The sequence below is a fragment of the Capsicum annuum genome, chromosome 4 (assembly GCF_002878395.1).
Source record: "Capsicum annuum cultivar UCD-10X-F1 chromosome 4, UCD10Xv1.1, whole genome shotgun sequence".
NCBI classification, from domain to species: Eukaryota; Viridiplantae; Streptophyta; class Magnoliopsida; order Solanales; family Solanaceae; genus Capsicum; species Capsicum annuum.
This window is the reverse complement of record NC_061114.1, coordinates 222,390,977-222,410,306: the sequence shown is the minus strand read 5'-3', so window position 1 is coordinate 222,410,306 and position 19,330 is coordinate 222,390,977. Positions and strand designations below refer to the sequence as shown.

Here is a 19,330-nt window from a genome sequence, read left to right as displayed (position 1 = left end):
CAAAAAACATATTTCAATTTTTTTTTACCCGACTCATACTCCCCTACACCTACCCCCCACCCCGTACTAGGCCCCAACCTTTCCCCACCCTCCACCCCCGCAAAAAAATTATTTTTTAAAAAATTAAAATTATTTTCTTACTCACCCTTACTACCTATTTTGACGACCCCATCATTGTCGTCGACAGTCGCTGTCACGTGCAGCCATTGTCGTTACGCCAACGATGATGACTCAACAAAGTCAATATTTTTGGTTATTTCATTCGTGTTGAATTAATTATATTTAAGAATGAAAATAGGTCTGAAAAAAGATTATTTTTCTAGAAAAATCACCAATTTTAAATGCTCACTACTTTAATCTTCAAAATCGAAATAAAAATACGAAATAACCGAACCGAATTTGTAAAAATCGAACCAAACTAAAATAATTTTGGTTTGGTTATGCTTGTCATTTTCGTCAATTCGAAAATCAAAAAACTGTACCGATATTCAACAATCAAACCGAACAAACCGAATGCACCCCTAAATATAAGTAAGAAACAACTTATTTTTTTAGAAAATATTTCTCCTCCTTCATATCGAACACACCTCAAAAAATATTTTTTGAGATCAAAAAATATTTTTCTAAAATGTATTTTTACGATTTAGCTAAAGATTAAACTGTATTTTTTGAAAAATATATTTTCATTCACCAATCAAACATTACAAATTATTTTTTGAAAAATATTTTTCATCCACCAACCAAACACAAGAAAACAAATAAGAAATCTACTTGTTTTTCAAAAAAATATTTTCTAGGAAAACATTTTTCATGGAAAATAATTTCCTTCCTACCAAACACAGCCTTTATCCCATACATTTTCCACATGGTAGATACGTCGTTCGTTTTAGTACATCTTTTTTAACCCATTGATAGTTGCTTGTCCCACGAGTTTCTTTGTATTTAACCGACTACTCCATTTCCTAGTTGCTTCCTATTTCTAATTTCCTTCTCTTTAATTGCACTTCTACTCCTTCAATTATTTATAGCTTTAAATTTTCATCCTAATAATATGTGATGGCTATTGGCAATCAATCTGATTTCATCAAGTAGTTGCCACGATTGAATAATAAAAGTTCTCTTTATAATTCTGTTTAGATTTCATTGGGTGAATATAGTAAAAGTCAATGAAATAAAATTTAATTCTCATGCGAAAAATTAAATTTAAAAAATAAATATCAATAAAAATGGATGATAAACCTTATTAGATATTAGACGCAATGATATCTAATAAGTTTTATCTAATATTGGATATCAATATATGACTCACCATACGAAAACAGTATTCTAACTAGATTTTCATAGGTTATTTATCAGAACCAACTGTAATATATAATATATCATATTGATAGTGAGTGCATCTAATCTCAAGTTATTCCTTCGTATAAAAAAAAATTGTAAAATTTCACTGTATATTGAAACTTTATGACCATATCCAGAATTATAATACAACAATATAGTACTTTGACAATTGAGCGTTTCAACTCATAATAACTCATATTTAAGCAAAATTTACATGATCAAAATCATAATTTACCTATATTGAAGGACTAGAAGTGCTAATTTCTATTTCCACTAATCTTCTTCTCCAAGAAATATGTACATTTTCAATTATCTTATCTTTTCTATATTAAAAAAATCAAATAATGCACCTTTACCAAATTGTCGAAAATATCCCTTCCCATTGCCTTTATAGTACAGTACTCCCTCAACTCTTTCCCATCTCATTTTCCTTACCACACTAAACAACCAAAACATGGCTGTTCATCTCTCCACTCTCTCAATCTCCTTACTCATAATGCTCATGTCCTCCGCCGCCGTAAATGTTACGGCGGCGACAGAGGACATGTCCATTATAAGCTACAACGAAAAACATCACACGATCAGCGACACCTCGTCAACGGTCCAACAACGGACCGATGACGAGGTCATGTCATTGTACCAATCGTGGTTAGTTGAGCACAAAAAAGTGTACAATGATTTAGTAGAAAAGGACCAGAGGTTCCAGATCTTTAAGGACAACCTTAAGTACATCGATGAACATAACGCTAAGCCGGAGAAAAGTTATAAGCTAGGTTTGACTAAGTTTGCTGATCTGACGAATGAGGAGTATAGGGCTATGTATTTGGGCACGAAGCCCGATGTTAGTCGGAGGTTGTCGAGTAGACAAAGTGATCGGTATGCTCCGAAGGTTGGAGATAGCTTGCCGGAATCCTTTGACTGGAGGGAAAAAGATGTGCTTGTTGGTGTTAAGGATCAAGGACAATGTGGTATGTGTGTCTTTTACTTGTGTTTTTGTTATATTTCACTTTATTTTCTGAGTAGTACTAATGAATATGACTTTTGTTGATGACAGTTGGTAGTTTGTTTTTTAATTTATTTATGGAAATCAGGCATACATGATGCTGATAAATCTGCAAACAAAAGTATGTAGTGATAAAATTAGCTTATACAAACTTAATTCATTTTTGTAGATGAGTTTGATTTTAGCTAAAGATATAGCCCAAAGTCTCAAATTGACTCCTAAAAATTTTAGTCAAAATATTTTCTAGTTTGATATAATGTTTAGCATATTTTGATCTAATAATCCATTGCAATCGTAATACAGTTTTGGATGAATCATTTATTAATCCAATCTACTTTGAACTCTTACATGAATTTAAGTCAACTCATCAAGATAAAGATAAAATCGGTAGTAGTTAAGCTTATCCTTCATTATTAGATATGCACTATTCTATTGTAATTTATGTCTTTTAATTTCTCCCTATTTGGACAGTCAAATAGTAATATTTTTTATCATAAATGTTTGAAGTATTTTCAATTATTGATTTATAATACTTTTACTTAATTTCTAAAAATAAAAATTTTATTTAATATAATTTTAAAATTCTATATTTAAATACATAGCACATATTAATTTGTTTGATCCTTATATTTCAAATCAAGTCAAACAAATCAAAAGAATAAGAGAATAGACAAATGATCTAATCTTAGTAAAGTTAGATTAGACTATATATAAGTTGGAAATGGTTCAACCTAATGTCGTACCGTTTGTATAGAAAAAACATTCCATAAAAAAGTTTATTTTTAGATCTTTTATCTGTGAAATTTAATTTTTCATAAGAAATTTCACATATAGTGAATGACAAAATTAATTGACAAACACTAATACTGCTTTTCCCTCTTGGAGAAGGCACCCTCTTCATAAGTTTGTAGCATGTTCAAATACTGTTGTTTTTATTTCTTCCTGTCTTTTGTCTTTTCTTTTTTCACCGTTTATTATTCATGCACAACTGTTGAAGCGTGAAACAACAAAGAATTAGAACATGAATTATATGATAGAAAAAACCTATTTTATTAATCAGTGACAAAGTTGTAACGAAAAAAGTGATCTCTCACTGTGTAATTTAACATAATTGGTAAAGTTTTTGTCATGTGACTAGAATGTCTGGGGTTTAAACTATGAAAACAATTTCTTGTAGAAAGAAATACTTTTCTGTTCCACCCCTTCTCCAAAATCTGTATACAATGAAAACTTAATACATCAAATTAAGTTGCCTTTTTAGTTTACATAAATTATATGCAAATTAAATAAGTTTATACACATCATAGATGAACTATATGTATATAATATGTTCACCTAATATTTTAAATGTAAATGATTAAACGGCTATTTAGATTAGTTATTCAATCATATTCAAAGGAGTGAGCACCAATATGACCTTGTAGTGTCATTTTCCTCCCGGATATTATTTTGCTAAGGTATCATGAAGTTTCTATTTTTTCTGTAATTACATCCTTCCTACTTTTGTTAACCGTGAAAGACTTACAAATTTGAAATTGTCACTATCCTCTTACAGTCAGGTGGTACCTCCTGATTCTGAGGTTGTATTTTAAACCTTATCAAACTTATTGGTGAATAATAATTATATTCTCAACTGTATCATACCTATTACCTAATATTGCATTGTCATTATTAAAATCTAGATTAGGACCATTAGGTAGCATTCCCAAGTACACTTTCGGCGGGGGGAGGGGACAAGGACATAGGGGATTGGGGTGTTCTTAATCCTATTTCCAGTCAAGTGGATAAATGTGTTTCCTTTTTATACATGTTTGACCGACAGGTAAAAAGAATACTCTAGACAAAAATATAGAGGTGATATTTTCACTTATGTATATGATATAATAGACATCCATGAAATTAGTTGAGGTAAGTATAAGTTAATAAGGAAACCACTATAAGTAAATGTTCATTGTAATTGGAACTTTTAATGTTTGCTTTGGTATTCTTTCCTTTTGTCATGAACTTGCCTCACCCATGTCTTGTAATTGTGTTTGTTATTTTAGCACATTGTGCAGCCTTTGATTGATTGGACTATCTTCCAATTTATGCTGAAGAAAAAATGATCTGCTTAAACACAACTAATGATTCTCTTCTTCAATTCACTAATTGTGTAACAATTGGAAAATGAAACAGGGAGTTGCTGGGCTTTCTCAGCAGTTGCTACCATTGAAGCAATAAACAAGATGGTGACTGGAGAATCGATCTCATTATCTGAGCAGGAGCTGGTAGATTGTGATACCTCCTATAACAACGGTTGCAAAGGGGGTCTCATGGACTATGCCTTTAAATTCGTCATCAACAATGGAGGATTAGACACTGAGGAAGATTACCCGTATACTGGCAAGGATGGAAAATGCGACCAAATAAGGGTCAGTACTGTTCTGAATCTTAATGAAAGTGAACTAAATACTTACAAGTCATGACGATTAAAGATTTTCATTTTTCTTTGAAACAATTGCAGAAAAATGCCAAGGTTGTCACCATCCAGGGGTATGCGGATGTTCCTGATAATGATGAAAAGGCACTGAAAAAGGCCGTCGCAGGTCAACCCATCAGTGTTGCTATTGAAGCTGGTGGCAAAGACTTCCAGCACTATAAATCGGTAATAATCTTTACTTTAGATTGGCCTGGTCTTTTGATCGGAATTATGTAGTTCTTGTTTCAACAAAAGAGCTAGTTACGAACCTAACTGGTTAACCAACACAATTTTGTGTAGAAATTGCACCTTATGATGGTATCTCACGTCTCAGACATAGATGGAGCCCATGTCCAATGGGGTATCCAGAACTTTCAACACACAGCGTAGAGTAGATATATATGTGAAAAGTTACTAAAAAGAAGTCGACAAATATCTCCATAATTTCCAAAGCATAATATCTTCATTGCTAAGTGCTAAGAATATTGTATCCGTGTAAGTTTAAATCTTGGATCTATCTATGCTCCAGGGTATCTTTACTGGACATTGTGGTGAAAATGTGGACCATGGTGTCGTTGCAGTAGGATATGGTAGTGAAAATGGCATGGATTATTGGATTGTGAGGAACTCATGGGGTAAGTCCTGGGGAGAACATGGTTACCTCAAAATGCAGCGAAACATTGCCAACCCAAAGGGTTTGTGTGGTATTGCCACAATTGCCTCTTATCCTATCAAGACAGGCCAAAATCCTCCAAAACCAGCTCCATCTCCTCCATCACCAGTCAAGCCACCGACTACCTGTGATGATTTGTACAGTTGCCCATCAGGAACGACATGCTGCTGTGTCTTCGAGTTCTATAACGACTGCTTTGCTTGGGGTTGCTGCCCTATGGAAGGTGCTATTTGCTGTAAAGACCATCACAGTTGCTGCCCACATGATTATCCTGTCTGCAATGTTAGAGCCGGCACCTGCTCAATTGTAAGTAATCCCTGCATGTTAATTCAAAGAAAAAGGTTAGCACATATATGTTGGATTGTACGACTGTTTTAGTTGTTAAGAGTGAGTACACTTTTATTTACTTAATTATATCTACAACAATATGATCGTTTCACTTGTTAACACACTGTTTTTTGTTGGTACAGAGCGAGAACAACCCTCTTGCAGTCAAAGCAATGGCACACACTCTTGCCAAACCTGTTGGGACCTTCAGCAATCAAGGAATGAAGACCACTACTTCCTGAAATGTCTCGAGCTAGAATGCTGAGAGACGAGAGAGCGAATTCACCCAATGGAGGATGTAGAAGTTCATGCCAGGCTTAATGTCCTCATTTTGGTATACTGAATTTGCAACATCTCATTTCCAGCTGAAAGTTTATAGACATAGGTAATTCCAAAAGCAGAGGATTTCTAGTTGCTGCTGCTGATTTCTGTATAGTGCTTCTTTTGTGCTTGCAATGCACTAAAACAAGATTGAAAAACTAGCTTATTATTCTGCTGTTTCTGATTATGTAAATACTTATTATTCCTTCATCAGGAGGACTAATCTGCTACATTCACCATGCTGTTTATTATTCCATTTGGTGCTTGTACTTTCATTTCACTAATAATATCAAATCAAAGACTATATTTCCCACCTCTTTTGAAATCTCAGTAGTCAGTAACGTTTAACGACTTACCAAAGAAAGTGTTAGTAAGATTCATTTTTCGAAGTCGAATTTTTCAATCTATCGAAGTTATTTAGGCAGTACAAAACAGATAATTGTGATACTATTATCCTGGCATGGCATGAATATTAGATCCATACGCAAAGAGTTCTAAGGCAGAATAAGGATGCATCAGATTTTCATACTTTCTTTTATAAGAGATGCAACACATTTTCATGCTTTTGAGCTTTGAGAAACTTCAAATAACTTGTGCAGATTAGAATTTAAAGAAATCAGATGTCCCAGGCTATCATCTCAATCTCACACATAGCATGCTGCATAACGGAGGAACTCCTGTTAGGGCATCCCGGTTAGTTATGCGACACGAAATTGGGTTGATACAATTAGTTGAGTCAAGAGTGGAAGTTTAAAGGCACCACTAAAGAAAAAATAATGTAGAAAACCCAGGTCAAAACAAATAAAAAGATGTTAACTTGATGCCCCATTTTGTAATGTTAGGTATCAGGCTAATTCCTCCAAGCTGTGTCTCTTCAGCTTTGCTAAAGTCATACCACAAAACAGTTCAAGAAAAGTAGCTTTCCTTCTTTCCACTCCTAATCGTTATCAGATCCTAGGATCATGTAAAGGCAGGAATAGGTAGCAACTGCCAAACAGATCAGAAAATTTCTTCAGTGGAGCATCAACTTCCGTTATCATGAATATGCAACAACATGACTAAACTGATCAACTGACAAAAACTACAAAAGTAAAATGTACAAATTCTTATTTGAAAATCCGAATTCTTTCTTTACAACATAATTTTTCAGAATCCTAAAAATATAAATCTGACTGATTTAGCAATCCACATCTTGATTACAACAAATATAAGCCACTCTACTGATATTAAGAGCCATCAGATTCAATTTCCTACCAAAAAGAACCATCAGATTTGATTTCTATTCATGTCAAAGTCAAAATAGGAAACTAGACGATAACAAATTACATAATAAAGCACCCAAAGATGTGGCTTGGGTCAATAAAGCGGATCAAGAATTACTAGATCTCAGGTTCAAATCCAATAGAGACTAAAACACAAGGTCATTTCTTCCCATCTGTCGTAGCCTTGGTGGACCGAGTTAGATGGTACATGTTATTAGTGGGAGCAGGCACGTGGAATTAGTAGAGGTGTGCAACATCTGCCCCAGACACCACGGTTATTAAACTACAAAATGAGATTGCAATAGGCACAAAAGTAGCCCGACACCACGATTATTCAAAAAAACCCTACAAAATGAGATTGCAACAGGCACAAAAACTGGCTCTGAGCCTCTGACACCACAATTATCAAAAGAAAACCACAAAATGAGATCGCAATAGCATGGCATATTCACATCAAATCCAAAAATTCACAAGCAATCCAAAGCCAAAATACATAAAATTGTCAAATTAATCAATCAAAGATAATACAAACGAGAATTTAAACTCAGGAAGACGACGAACAAAAGGACGAAACTCATCCTTAGGTTGGCTGGTACCTAGTCAATTGTTTCTACTGCAAACAAGATCTGCAGGACAGAGCATGGTGGTCTGTGTCAATATGATCTCCGCAGCCTTCATTGCTCCTTGGGTCTCTCTGCCGCCTCAAATATGGAATTTTCCTGCTGTTCGCGGGCTTGATATTCATCATGAGCTGCTTCATCTTGTTTCTCTTGCACGGGACATAGCAGGTTCCTGTAGAGGAAATATATCTTCTCTGGCAAAATCATTGGTTCTGGAAAAGATACTGCACCCCAGAGGAGAATGAACATGAATTGCACGGGAAGTCCCTACTACCAATCTAAGTGAACTTGGATTCCAGAGAATGGAGATGGCTTTCTGATTGATTTGTTCCATGAGAGAATGAAGTGCACATTCTTCAAAGAAAATTGCATACCTAAGACTAGAGTAAATGCACTATGAATGCCTAGATGAAGATCTCTTCATATATTTTTTAAACACACCCCAAGTATCATTTATTATCATGTTTAAAGTCTTAAACACTAAAATTGTCTTATCACCATGTAATTAAGCTTATACATGGATTTACAAGTTATCAACAACAACAACAACAAACCCAGTGTATTCCCACATAATGGAGTCTGGGGAGGGTAAGATATACGCAGTCCATACCACTACCTCCGACGAGGTAGAGAGGTTGTTTCCGATAGACCCCCAGCTCACGACACGAGATACTAATTAAATCCGAAATAAAGCATGGAAAAAGATGGAAAGACATAACTAATCCACCCACAAAGGATAATAAACAAAGAATAGTAAACAAATACGTAATAAGGCATGCAACAATGTGGCATAACAAGAAAAGTACACCCATCCAGTATTGCCCTACCCCAACGACCCAAACTATCACTAACCTTCTATCCTGATTCGCGTCCTCCAGATCTTCCTATCTAGGGTCATGTCCTCAGTGAGCTGCAACTGCTCCATGTCCTGCCTAATCACCTCTTTCCAGTATTTCTTCGGCCTACCCCTACCCCCCTTAATCCATCCAATGCTAGCCGCTCACACCTACGAACCGGGGCATCCATGCCTCTCCTCATCACGTACCCGAATCATCTCAATCGAACTTCCCGAATCTTGTCCTCCACCGAAGCCACTCCAACTTTTTCCCGAATGGTCTCATTCCGAACTCTCTCACCCCTAGTAAGCCCACACATCCAACGCAACATCCGCATTTCTGCCACCTTCAATTTTTGGATGTGAGAGTTTTTGACTGGCCAACACTCCGCTCCATACAACATGGCCGGACGAACTGCCACCCTATAGAATTTTCCTTTAAGCTTGGGCGGCACCTTCCTATCACACAACACCCCTGAGGCAAGCTCCATTTCATCCATCCCGCCCCAATACGGTAAAAGACATCCTCGTCAATCTCACCATTTCCCTGAATCATGGACCCGAGATACTTGAAACTACCCCTCTTGCACACCGCCTGGGAATCCAACCTTACTACCACGTCGTCCTCTTGCCGCAAGTCATTAAACTTGCATTCCAAGTACTCTGTCTTGGTCCTACTCAACCTGAACCTTTTAGACTCAAGGGTCTGTCGCCACACCTCTAGTTTATCATTCACACCCCCCGTGTCTCATCAATCAAAACTACATCGTCTGCAAAAACCATACACCAAGGCACCTTTTCTTGAATACGCCGTGTCAACACATCCAACACCAAAGCAAACAAAAACGGGCTAAGAGTAAATCCCTGATGCAGCCCTGTCAAGACAGGAAAATGCTCTGAATCTACTCCCGCCGCCCTAACCTATGTCTTAGCTCCATCATACATGTCCTTGATTGCTCTGATATACGCCACCGGGACCCCACTCACCTCCAAGCATCTCCAAAGAACCTCCCTAGGGACTTTGTCGTACGCCTTCTCCAAGTCAATAAACACCATGTGCAGGTCCTTCCTTTCCCTATACTGTTCTACCAGTCTCCACACCAGATGAATTGCCTCCGTCGTCGAGCGCCCGGGCATAAATCCAAACTGGTTCTCCGAGATAGTCACTAACCTCCTAAACCTCAACTCGATCACTCTCTCCCAAATCTTCATAGTGTGGCTTAATAACTTAATCCCCCTATAGTTGTTGCAACTCTGAATGTCGCCCTTGTTCTTATATAACGGGATCATAGTACTCCATCTCCAAGCCTCGGGCATTTTGCCGACTTGAAAATGTCGTTAAACAAAATAGTCAACCATCGCAAGCCGGTCTCGCCAGAAAACTTTCAAAAATCCACTGGAATCTCATCAGACCCCGTCACCCTACCCCTACGCATCCTGCGAACCGCCTCTTTGACCTTTTCTACCTTAAAGCGTCTACAATACCTAAAATCACGACACTCCTCAGAATGCTCCAAATCCCCTAACACTATAGCTCTATCCCCTTCGCCATTCAATAACCTATCAAAGTACGACTGCCATCTCATCTTAATGAGCCCGTCCTCCACCAACACTCCACCATCCTCCCCCTTAATGCCCTTCACCTGGTCAAGGTCACGACCCTTCCTTTCCCTAGCCTTAGCAAGCCTAAACAATCTTTTTTCCCCTCCTTTCGCCTCCAACCCTGCATACAAGCTCTCAAAAGCTGTCGTCTTAGCCGTCGTAACTGCTACCTTAGCCTCCTTCCTTGCTATCTTGTACTCCTCCCTATTGGCCCGCTTCTCTTCTTCATCCTTACTCTCAACTAACTTAGCATACGGCCCCTTCTTCACCTCCACTTTCTTCTTAACTTCTTCATTCCACCACCAATCCCCCTGACGGTGGCCCGCCCGGCCCCTAGAAATAGCCAACACCTCACAAGCAGTCTCCTTGATGCACTTAGCCCCCTATCCCACATATCATCCACATCTTCCCTACACTCCCACACCTCCATACCCGCCACCTTCTCTTCTATTACCCGCGCAGTCGTCGGCGTTAAACCGCCCCGCTTAATTCTAGGTCTACCCTCCTCACGCCCTCTCTTCTTATCTCGCTTTATACCCAAGTCCATTACCAAAAGCCTATGTTGAGTCGAAAGATTCTCACTAGGAATGACTTTACAATCTTTACACAACACCCTATCCTCTTTCCTAAGCAGGAAAAAGTCAATTTGGGTCTTGGCTATCGCGCTTCAGAAGGTAATCAGGTGATCGTCCTTCTTCGGAAAGCTCGAATTCACCACTACCAACACAAAAGACCTCGCAAAATCCAACAGAGCAGCTCCCTCTTCATTCCTCTCTCCAAAACCAAAACCACCATGCACATCATCAAAGCCTCCCAGTAACGACCCAATGTGCCCATTGAAGTCCCCCGCTACAACAATCTTCTCAGAACTAGGCAAGCCTCTCACCACCTCATCCAAAGCCTCCCAAAACTGCAACTTCTCCCCCCATCCAAGACCACCTGCGGCGCATAAACACTACACACATTCAGAGTAAACCGCCCAGTAACCAACTTAATAGTCATCAACCTATCGTTGATCCTCTTAACCTCCACTACCTGCCCTCTAAGCTCTTCATCCACTAAGATGTCAACTCCATTCTTACGCCTCTCGCTACCAGAGTACCATAACTTATAACCATCTACATCCCTTGCCTTAGACCCTACCCACCTAGTCTCTTGCACACACGCAATATTGATCCTCTTCTTTCTAAGAATCTTCACCAGCTCTATAGACTTACCCTGAAGAGTCCCTATATTCCAAGACCCAACCCTCAGCCTATCAACTCCAGCAACACGCCTTCCTCTACCACCCCTAACACCAGACCTTGGCCCCACTCCCCCACCCGCCCTCCCCTCCTCCCCCACCCCCAAAACAGCCCTCCCTCCCTCCCTTTCGGACATGACCCTATCTTGCCATCAAAGCCACAGCCACAACTCTACAAGAATACAAACAACGACAGTAATAAAGCAACAACAGGAAAAGGAAGGTACAAGTAAAGTAGATGGAATAATCGCGGAAAAAGTCTACCCCACAAATTAATACTAAGTCAAGCGATGTACTAATCCGGAACACAACTCAACAACAATCTCCAAACAAAGCAGCCAGACACTACTACCCACACAAGCAACAGGAAGGATGCAAAAAAGTGAAACAGAAGCCGTAACAAGAGACAGGGACACGACAGCAAAATAATATACAGGAAATCAAAAACTGACTGAAGTGGCTAAATGCCTAAAAGTGTAGATGTCACTGGTATGCTTGCTAGCTGCTGGTTCCGTCAATTTGATGTCAAAAATCGTTGTCGGAGTAAGGTCGCTGGTAAAAGGACTGCTGGTACGTTTCCGGAGAGTCGCCGGAGTAACGCCGGAGAGCTGCCGGGATCTGGACGTCTTCTGACCCGAACCACCTGTTTGACCTACCTATTTTGCCGCAGGTGAAACCCTTCCCCGTTGCTGGCGTCGAGTCGGCGGGAATCGTAGTTCCACCGGCGACCGGAGCGCCGGAACAAAAAGGGAATTTAGGGGGGGCGAGTACAAAGAGGAAATGGGGGTGAGGGAGATCTGGGGTGGGAGAGAGGTTCAACCTTACCTTTTCCGGCTGAATCGACGCCGGCGCCGGCGTCAGAAGCTGCCGGTCAGTCGGGGTGGAGCGTGAAGGTGAGCGTTAAATGTTAAAGGTGACCGTTGGAGAGAGAGCATTTCACAGAAAGAATCTCAAATAGCAGAAATATTTAAAGAGAATCAACGTGGATAAAAGAACAAAAAGGAAAGAAGTACATTGATGTGCACAGGATTTTTTTATTTTTATATTTTTGAAACTGATAGCATTGATGTATACAGGAAAATTACAGAAAAACATACCATGACATTGACATTATAGAAAGAATAATCGACTTGATCCTTCAAATATTGTTACTCATTCATCAAGCTAAGCTAGTAATTTGGCAAGCTCATCTACTCCTAAGCTTCCCTTTGGTACTGCATTTAGATAATCTTCTCTAACACCCTTCAACTTCTCCTTTCTCGTACTCTTTGTTGAATTGACCTTTCTACCTGAAACAGAAATTTCTTTTCTCGAAGAAGCTGGAGTGACTTTGGTGCATCCTACCTCCAAATCACCAGTTTCTTCTTCCCCATGTCTTTGAACTGACACTTTCTTAGGCCGATGCTGAAAAACTGGTCCAGGTGGGGCAGATTTAGAGAGAGCAACTGCCCTTTGGTACACAATGTCAGCATCGATAGTAGAATCATCTAATAGAACTGCACTCCCACGTTCAATAGCCTTCTTCCAAAGTAGTAAAATTCCTTCCTTCCATGGCGTGATTGAGCTTACCAGCTGACAGTTTTGGTTTGTATCTACAGATAAAGAATGCACCTTGTAACCAGTAATGGGAACCAAAGATGAGGAATCAGACTGGTTTTCTACATCATCTGAAGAGCTCCCCAACTCATTTTCCGGATTCACCACTGAATCATTCAACCTGGTTTTGCATTCATGGAAGTCACTCAGAATTCTAGAATTGTCACCTGTATCTCCTGCATACACCAGAGGGATTTCGCTTTCACTTATCTCTGTTTTTGTAACAGCACCAATATCTAAAGGAGCCTTATTGGAAGATTCCAAATAGTGATCCTCCGACCTATCTTCCTTTGTTCCGTCGCTTCTAACATATTCTGCATCTTCCTCGCCAAGAGGAGAAGTGTTAGTACTGAGATTGCAAGGATTCATTTCTGTAATTGGTAAGCTTGGACTTCCAGAAGTAGATGGAACCACTTGGCCTTCAAAGGATCGCTTAGTGATAGCAGCATTATCAGCTTCCAAATCCTTCCTTCTCTCAGGATTGTTTGTGTCTTCAGGTAGAGAGGATATCCAATCCCGTCCTCTCCACATGAGTATGTGCTCTTCCTCAAAAGAGATTAACACACATGGGACAAGATCCTACAGTTTAGAGAAAGCAACTTACACTAACGTCATATAATTTCATGCACTTATTTTTTCTTTCCTAAAAGTAATTTGTGTGTGCATACTTATAGCATTTACAAGTACTGGAAAGTGGAAATTGCTTTACCTTAAGCTTGGCACCTATCTTCCTATAGTCGCTTGGATTCAATCCTTGACAATTTATTCTCACCAATTCACAAGCTTCAAATGCTTCCCTGACATTCTTTGCAAGGTCACAATACACTCCATTTTTCGCTGCAAAACATTTAAGACATTATCAGAGAAATTTCTTGTCGGGTTTACCACGAGTAGCAAAAATAAAAGGTAACAGACCAAGCTTGCAGATAGGTATCAGATTGCGTCCTTTTTTGCGCATTTCAGTTGCTTCCTCTAAAGTTAGACCCTCTGGAACTCGCTGAACCAGCCTTGGGTAGACGGGAGTTACCGGCCGCCATAACATGAGAGGAAAGCGTGGCCGAGTTTTGTAGTTGTAGTTTCGACCACGGAAAAGGAATATCAAACCACCTTTATCATAGATAATTTTCCCACCTGTCTTCTCCTGTACATATAGGATACCAAAAAATGAAACCATGTCAAATAACTGGGTGAGGGGTCTGTAAGAAAAAGAACAGCTTGTACTTGAGAAAAAACAAAATAAATGATCAACTTCGGTATTTCTGGAAGTTCTATTTAGCCTACAATGTGAGAATTAGTTAGAATGGCAGGTGTATTTTCTAGTCAAGAAAACTTCTTCAGCAATGTGAGGTTATTCGAGATAAGGTGGGAGTGGCTTCGGTGGAAGCCAAGATGAGGCAAGCGAGGTTGAGATGGTTCGGTCATGTGATGAGAAGGAGCATGGATGCTTCAGTCCGGAGGTGTGAGAGGTTGGCTAGGGATGGTTTCAAGCGAGGTAGAGGTAGACCAAAGAAATATTGGAGGAGGTGATTAGACATGATATGGAGTAGCTTCAGCTTACCGAGGACATGACCCTGGATAGGAAGTTGTGGAGGAGGCGGATTAGGGTAGAAGGTTAGACTGAGTTTAGGATATTGTATCTTTTGGTGTGTTTCTTGGAGTATCCTGCTTATGGTATTATTGGATATGCTAATTTCTATTGTAGCTTGTTCTTTTCCTGTTCCTACTAATACTATACCCTATCTTGTATCTTGTTCTTTTACTATTCCTAATATTACTCTTCCTTATAATAGAATGTTTTATTTTGAGCTGGGGGTCTATCGGAAACAAACTCTCTATCTCACATTTGAGGTAGTGGTAGGGACTGCGTACACTTACCCTCCCCGGACCCCACTTGGTGGGAATGTACTGGGTATGTTGTTGTTGTTGTTGAAAACTTCTTCGGCAAAAAGTGCAGATTCTTCACTTTAGGAGGAAATGTCAATACCTCTCTTTAGGAGGCAGGCTAGTGCTCATAAATAGTGTATTGGAAGCTATGATGTCTTTGTTTCCTATACCACCTAAAGTAGAAAGGAGAATGGATGCCCTAAGGAGGAACTTTCTATGGCAAGGTAAAAAGGAAAAAGAGGTCATTTAGTAAAATAGAAAACTATCACACTTAGGAAGAAGCAGAGAGGCATGGGGATAAAGAACCTGAGCAACAAAACCAGAGTCTTCTCATAAAATGGGTGTGGAGATATACAAATGAAGAACACTCTTTATGGAGGATGGTAATGGAAGAAAAATATGGTGAGGAAGGGCCCTGGAAAACAAAGGTAATTTCCACTACATATGGGGTAAATGTTTGGAAGTCAATCAAAACTCCCTGGCAAATCTTCAGTGACAATAGCAGCTATAGAGTGGGCAACGGGCAGAACACTCCTTTTTTGGGAAGACAACTGGCTGGGACAGGGCCTCTGAAGACAAGGTTTCCTGACCTTTTCTCTATAAATCAGCGACAGAAGGCTACCATCTACAAAGTCTGGTCAGCTCAAGGGTGAACCTTAGCTAAAGAAGATTCCTAAATGACTGGGAAATCACTAGATTTGCTGAATTCTAAAATACACTCAACCAGTTCACAGGTTTTACTTTTTGGTCAAAATGATAATGAGATATGGTGGTTGGGTCACAGCTCAGGTAGATTGTCTGTTAAAGTTTCCTATCAGATGATAAGTCAAACCAGTACTATGACTGATCTATGGTACTAGAAACATATTTGGAAAGTGAAAGTCCCGTATAAAGTGGCTTGCATTGTTTGGTTGGTAGCTAGGAATGCCTGCTTCACTCAGGATAATCCAATGAAGAAGGGAGTACAACTATGTTCTAGATGTCACCTATGTGGAGGAGCGGCTGAAGCTATCAGTCATTTGTTACGACTATGTTCTAGACGTCACCTATTTGGTGGAGCGGCTGAAGCTATCAGTCATTTGTTACGACTATGTTCTAGACGTCACCTATGTGGTAGAGAGGCTGAAACTATCGGTCATTTGTTCCTTCACTGTACAGTGACTGTCCAGGGCTGGAATATTTTTCTAGCACTAACAGGGAGATATTGGGTCATTCCAAATAGCACTAAAGATATGTTGTCATGCTAGAACAAGGAGAGAAGACCTGCAGCTCAAAAGAATAGTTGAGATTTGATCTCTACTTGCATATGGTTGACTGTTTGGAAAGAAAGAAACTCAAGATTTATCTTTGATAACCGTGGTGTCTAGGCCAGCTTGCGAGCACCTCGACTACTTTCACAGGAAACCTACCACCTCCCACCAACAAGAGGTATGGTATTGCAGATATCACGTAGCTCTATTCACCAAGGCTAGGACACATGGGAAGAAATTTGAAGATAATGCAAACACAATTCAGAATAAAGATGAATTGTCTTCTGCTATTTCATTTTTGGTGTAAACATGAATACTCATATGCCTCTGAAAGTATAATAGATGCTCTAGAATTTTTGTGTATACTTTTGGTTCTCTCTTTGTTATTATGGTCTGCAAAGCCTTTTTGCTTTTAATACAAATTGTTACATTCTCAAGAAAAGTGCAGACTATTCACTGAAAAAAAGAAAAACATATCTGATTCTGTGCATCAAGCTTCAACTTACAGAGTCATTCTCGGGATAAAGTAATTTACAATGAGATTAGAATATGCAAAGACCTCTGTTCACAGAGAGTGATATTGTTCCAATGAAACAAAACAGTTACAACATCTTGCAAAGGGGTAAAATATATAAACTCCACCAACCTCTAACTTCTCACAAACATTGTCCATGTCCACAGTACACACCCCCTTGCATTTTATCTTGCACACCCTTTTCCGCTTCCAATGTGCATGGATGTTATCTAACATGTTATGTGTTAAGCCATCCCGTCCTGGAAACAGAAAAGGTATTGAGAGTCAGAGAGAAAAAAACAGAGTCAGCATATTCTTATTTTACATGAATCAAGAGGAGCGAATCAATCAAGAGCATTTTATGAACTTTCTAAGGACCATTAATACCTTATGTAAATCCAACTACCAACACTAGTGAACTGAAATTGAGCAAAGGGAAAACCTTCGGTCAGAAGATGCCTTTTAATGAGAATTGAGTTATTCACATCGAACCCAGATAAATGTTCCAAGATTGAGTCAAATCATCCTTATAGTAATCTATATACATCAGAACACACCAACACACACATAGAAAAAAAAATCTCCCTACTTACTCCTCAAGCAGTCAATCCCATAGAAACAAGAAAACATGAAAAATACTTGCACAACACCAAATAGGATTTGCAGAACTAGAAGAATTCGCATATAATTGGAATCAATCAAGGGGATTAAAAAGGTAAGAATGAGACATGCCCCGAGCGATTACATGTTTCCAAAACAAGTTGTTGAACTGTTAATTTAAAATAAAACATTAATATTAGCATATGATCCAATGTATCCTTCTGCTCTATTCGGTATCAGAATGAAATCGATACTTGATCCTTTAGTGATATTATATGTGCCAAATGCTCTACATTGCAAGAAAAACTTAACTAGCCCTTGAAGCTCGAAAAGTTCGAAAAACTTAACTAGCCCTTGAAGCTCGAAAAGTTCTACTTTTGTCCCAAAATAATTCACATTCTACAAAAAATTCACAGTAATACACAATCTCCCAATGATATACCTATATTCAATTGCCGCGTTGTTTTCTTAACACTATTTATAAGGTCCATTATCTCCTCCTTGGTCAGTGGCTCTCCCAATACCTCCTCTCTAGACTTAACATACTTAGGCCCAGAACCCGCCAAGAATGGTCCAGGAGCCTGAACTGGCTTGACCCCTTTCTTATGAGGCGGCGGCAACTGGAATGAATCAAATTCTGGAAGGTTCTTCTTGCTCGGTGGCAACGGTTTCCTACCAGTCCACGGCCTTCCCATTGACTCCGGGCCAAATGGCGACACTAAAGGCTCTCGCAGCTTCTTAGGCTTCAGCTTTGGTGTTTCAGTGTAACTATATTGATACACAAATGGGGCTTCTGGAAATTCATAACACACCCCATTTTCATCAACTTTGATATCAATAGCTGATTTTCCTCCTCCTCCTCCTCCTCCTGGGGTTTCTTCTGGAATCTTCCGGGGTCTAACCAGAGGTTTAAATGCAGGGTGTATTTGACGAGGGTTCTTCTGGAAACTTCTAGAATACTTGGATTTCTTCCCAGGTATGGAAGGGGAAGAAGGGGTTGAAGGCGTGCCAATGGATTTAAAGGTTTTGTTTTCTTGTGTGATTGGTGATGGAAGGGCAGGGTTGTAATTATTGGCAATGTTGAGGGCAGAATCGAAGCGCTTATGGAAGCGGATTTCATCTTCGATTTCCTTCTGAGTTCGTTCATGGCGGATGAATTTTTCAGCATTGGCGTTGTTCCACCGTGAGAAATGAACTTCAGTGGACGGCCGGTGGTTGTGCGGTGGAGCTGGTGGTGAGAAAATTGGGAATTGAATTAGGGTTCTTGAACTCATATTCACAAAGTTTTGCTACAACAAGATGATGAAGGTGAAGTCTTTAGAATACAAGGGGGGAAAGGCAAAAATATCCATATTAAAGTAACTCTACCCAAGGAGAAAGTAGACAAAAAATTAGGGACACCGACTACTTGTAAGTTATAATAATATTTGTGATAAATTATGAAATTATTTTATATTATATTTAATTAATGGGATAAGTTGATCAAGGATTATTTATCCCGTTATTTATATTTTAGTGATGAAATAAATTATTCATATATATAATAGAATAATTAATCTCAAAATTAATTATTCCGAGATAATGTGTTCCCAACCAAACCACACCGGTCTGGTGGTGTTTACAAATATCACTCTTCATGTCTTCATTCATAATAGTCCCTTGCCAATGGCTGAGTGACAAATTTGATTAATAGTTTGCAAATTTTTCTTCTCATTTGTATTATAAATGTATAAAATTAAATACATACTTATAATAATTAATATTTTACTTATATACGAATATAATTTTTCAATGAAGAGTG

The 19,330-nt window shown here is 39.0% G+C and overlaps 2 protein-coding genes across 3 annotated transcripts; one reads left to right on the top strand and one right to left on the bottom strand.

The window, feature by feature from the left end:
• The first annotated feature begins 1,512 nt into the window (after positions 1–1,512).
• On the top strand, positions 1,513–6,436 carry LOC107856558 (low-temperature-induced cysteine proteinase). The gene is made up of 5 exons (XM_016701554.2): positions 1,513–2,309; positions 4,520–4,755; positions 4,848–4,988; positions 5,332–5,781; positions 5,946–6,436. The coding sequence occupies exons 1-5, from the start codon at positions 1,796–1,798 to the stop codon at positions 6,042–6,044; spliced, it is 1,440 nt and encodes a 479-aa protein (XP_016557040.1). The 5' UTR covers positions 1,513–1,795; the 3' UTR covers positions 6,045–6,436.
• A 1,357-nt stretch (positions 6,437–7,793) lies between these two features.
• Positions 7,794–19,120, bottom strand: LOC107856559 (CRS2-associated factor 1, chloroplastic). Of its 2 annotated transcripts, XR_007054718.1 has the most exons (6): positions 17,972–18,927; positions 17,062–17,189; positions 14,197–14,422; positions 13,991–14,118; positions 12,783–13,860; positions 7,794–8,229 (listed from the first exon to the last, which is right to left on the bottom strand). XR_007054718.1 is itself a non-coding variant. In XM_016701555.2 (5 exons), exons 1-5 carry the CDS (start codon positions 18,801–18,803, stop codon positions 12,850–12,852), a joined length of 2,325 nt encoding a protein of 774 aa, XP_016557041.1. In that variant the 5' UTR covers positions 18,804–19,120; the 3' UTR covers positions 12,706–12,849. The 2 variants fall into 2 exon arrangements, 1 of the variants encoding a protein (XP_016557041.1); XM_016701555.2 differs by lacking the exon at positions 7,794–8,229 and having other exon boundaries at positions 12,706–13,860; positions 17,972–19,120.
• Between the last annotated feature and the right edge of the window lie 210 nt (positions 19,121–19,330).

Coding starts and splice junctions, on each gene's coding strand:
- LOC107856559 (XM_016701555.2), bottom strand. CDS start 18,803: ATGAGTTCAAGAACCCTAATTCAATTCCCAATTTTCTCACCACCAGCT. Junction 17,190..17,971: donor AACGCGGCAATTGAATATAG/GTATATCATTGG, acceptor TTCTGTTTCCAG/GACGGGATGGCTTAACACAT. Junction 13,861..13,990: donor AGATAGGTGCCAAGCTTAAG/GTAAAGCAATTT, acceptor TCTAAACTGTAG/GATCTTGTCCCATGTGTGTT.
- LOC107856558 (XM_016701554.2), top strand. CDS start 1,796: ATGGCTGTTCATCTCTCCACTCTCTCAATCTCCTTACTCATAATGCTC. Junction 2,310..4,519: donor TAAGGATCAAGGACAATGTG/GTATGTGTGTCT, acceptor AAAATGAAACAG/GGAGTTGCTGGGCTTTCTCA. Junction 4,756..4,847: donor GAAAATGCGACCAAATAAGG/GTCAGTACTGTT, acceptor AAACAATTGCAG/AAAAATGCCAAGGTTGTCAC.